General features: G+C 51.8%; 1 protein-coding gene across 1 annotated transcript; it reads left to right on the plus strand.

The window, feature by feature from the left end:
• Positions 1-434: 434 nt before the first annotated feature.
• Positions 435-2,444, plus strand: FPRO_03853 (uncharacterized protein; the record flags this gene model as incomplete). The annotated part of the gene is made up of 1 exon (XM_031225889.1): positions 435-2,444. The coding sequence occupies one exon, from the start codon at positions 435-437 to the stop codon at positions 2,442-2,444; it is 2,010 nt and encodes a 669-aa protein (XP_031076480.1).
• Between the last annotated feature and the right edge of the window lie 179 nt (positions 2,445-2,623).

Raw genomic sequence — 2,623 nt, forward strand, 5'->3', positions numbered from 1 at the left:
TGTGAGGATGCTACGGGCCAAGTCTAGGGTAGCCGACAATGGAATAAACCTACAACTGACAGAGAGGCCTCAGATATCCCCTTGAAGTTTCCACACACCGATAGCAAAAAAGTCTATTATTAAATTGGATGTAACTCGAGTAATTTCCTTTTACGCTTATTATTATGTCTAGCGTACCATCACATGTGTGATAGACAGTAGGTTCCGGCATACGATACTTTCAAATCCTTGTCACAACAGGGACATCCTAGACAAAGAGACCAATCGCAATCGTTTGAGTAGGATCAGTAGCGCAGTGTACCCCGACAGCCCTTGCGAGATTACGAATACATTCATTGCTTCATTTTAAATCCCTTTCCTCCCTCATCTACGACAGGAGGAAGGAGGAGGCCATATGGAAAGAAGTCACAATCATCAAGAGGCAGACCAGCGATATGCCACCAACAGGCAGAAAAAGGACAACAGTTTCATCGGTTGCTGTTACAGCAGAGTCTACTAAGCGTGTCCGCTTGCCCAACTACGCCGGAGATTCTTTCAGCACATCCAGATCTCAACCCGGAAGGCTCGGATCGTCCGCGCGCCACGCTCTGGACGGCAGAGGTACCACGGCTCCCAGACGTGACAAGGGTTCGCCAGTGTTTTCGGACACGGGCTTATTCGTTGCCGATGACCTTGACGCGTCAGGGGCTAAGTCAAGCCAGCCTGTCTCGCGGAAGACACTTCGCTCTGGACAGATTCCTGACGCCGATGTGAACAGCAGTCTACCGTCCAGCTTCCTTCCGGATTCCACCTCCCACGCCATTCCAAGTACAGACACTGCTGACTTGTTGACGCAACATGCTTTGCCGTCGCCCGAGCTGCCGGATGAGCAGGATCTCACAGATCTGCCCGAGACCCTCACTAAATACGAGAAGAAGCTCAAGAAGTTTGTCGACCAGTGGCACGCATCCCTTGTCAAGAAGGGCATACCGGAGCATCTAGCCTACGAGCTTGCTAAGCGCTGTGTTCAAACCAGTGATAAAGAAGGCGACTCAGAGACAGACAGCCATAATGCGCGTCGCGTAGAGAAGCCACTCTTTCCTCCAGGTACGCTCTTGAAAGGCACCCAGCTCTTCCAGGCATCCACGCAAGTCTTGCCGCATGTGCTAAATAATCATGGAGGCGACAACGAAGACAGCGACATCCCCTCACGGCCATCTGCCAACCGTATTCTCACACAGGTCTCTCAGACCGATGACGAACCCGTCGTGATACGGCTCGGCGTAGGTGCGCGAGCACCGAAGCCGGGACTGGGCGGAGGTGACAAGCCAATTACTCTGGTAGAGGCCTTGAAAGCAAAGAACAGACTCAGGAACCATTCCGAGGAGGGACATGGCGCTTTCGACACCCTAGCTGTTGCTCGCAGGCTGCAGGAAAGGGACTTTGAAGGCAGGCTGTCTTCTCAAGAGATCTGTGTCATAGGTATCGCCGTCCTACATGAGGTATTCGGCGACCGAGGCCAGAAACGGCTCGCTGATGCACTGACACATCTTTATGGCCGCCACCCGCGACGTCACCTCGCCGACCTCGACCGGAACGCGGGCAGGGTGGCAGACGAGATCCGCGAGGGTGGGCAGGCGACCCTATCCAGCTTCACCCTACGTTGGGCTCAGGCCGTTCAGCACGACAGCCCCAACATGTTGACAATCGACGATATTCGACTGATCGACATGAAGGTGTCGCTCGTCCGTGAATGGGATCGCTGGTCGAACCCGGCCGCGACAGGATCCAATAAAGATATTGAAGACTTCCTCGTCAAGAACGGAATAGACACCAACGCGGGGCTGACTCTTTCAACGAGAATCGCCAAATATCTCAGCAGGAAGCTCTGTCTTCCCGAAGGCACCTTGGCCAAGAAGATTTATGCCTGGCGACCGCTAGCAGTGATGGTAGACGTCTTTGGTCCAGGAATCTACGTCTTTGTCTCCAGGAGCCTCTTTACGTGCTATAATAAGATTCGTACCACCGATGGCATTAAAAAAGAGGATAAGTTCCGTGCCATGGCACTTGCTGTTGCAGACGAGATTCCTGACCTTTTAGAAATCTGCCAGGCATCGTATGCGCATGTCGTTCAGCCCGTCCTGGAGTCCCTTGTTGCTGGTAACAACATGATGCAAGGTCTTTCCAGGGACTTGAGAGTTCCTGGGGTTCAGATGGCTACAGACGGCGATCAACACAGCTTGCGAAAAACGTCCATTCCAGAACTACTCGGTATTTGTATATCTCCACGAGGTTTTGTAGAGGAGTTGGACAGTGTGACAGGAGGTGATGCTGATGCTCGGACGGAAATGGTCCGCCACCGTTCTAATCTCCATGAGCATCACCATGAAGATGGCAAAGATAGTGATGGCGATAACGATGATGATGATGAAAGTGGTGAAGAAGATGATGAGAATTGTGATTGACACGAATCGAGAGTTCGAGAAGAGATTCTGATGTTTGACAGGAGTGGGACTCGATCACATATGTGATAGGGACTGGGGTCTGCATGGCCTGGACGTTTAGATGAATTCCATAATTTGAAAGTGGGACCTCGATCACATATGTGATAGTGGAGACCCAATACTCACCTGTAATAGACAAA

Source organism: Fusarium proliferatum (assembly GCF_900067095.1).
Source record: "Fusarium proliferatum ET1 genome assembly, contig: FPRO_scaffold002, whole genome shotgun sequence".
NCBI lineage: Eukaryota > Fungi > Ascomycota > Sordariomycetes > Hypocreales > Nectriaceae > Fusarium > Fusarium proliferatum.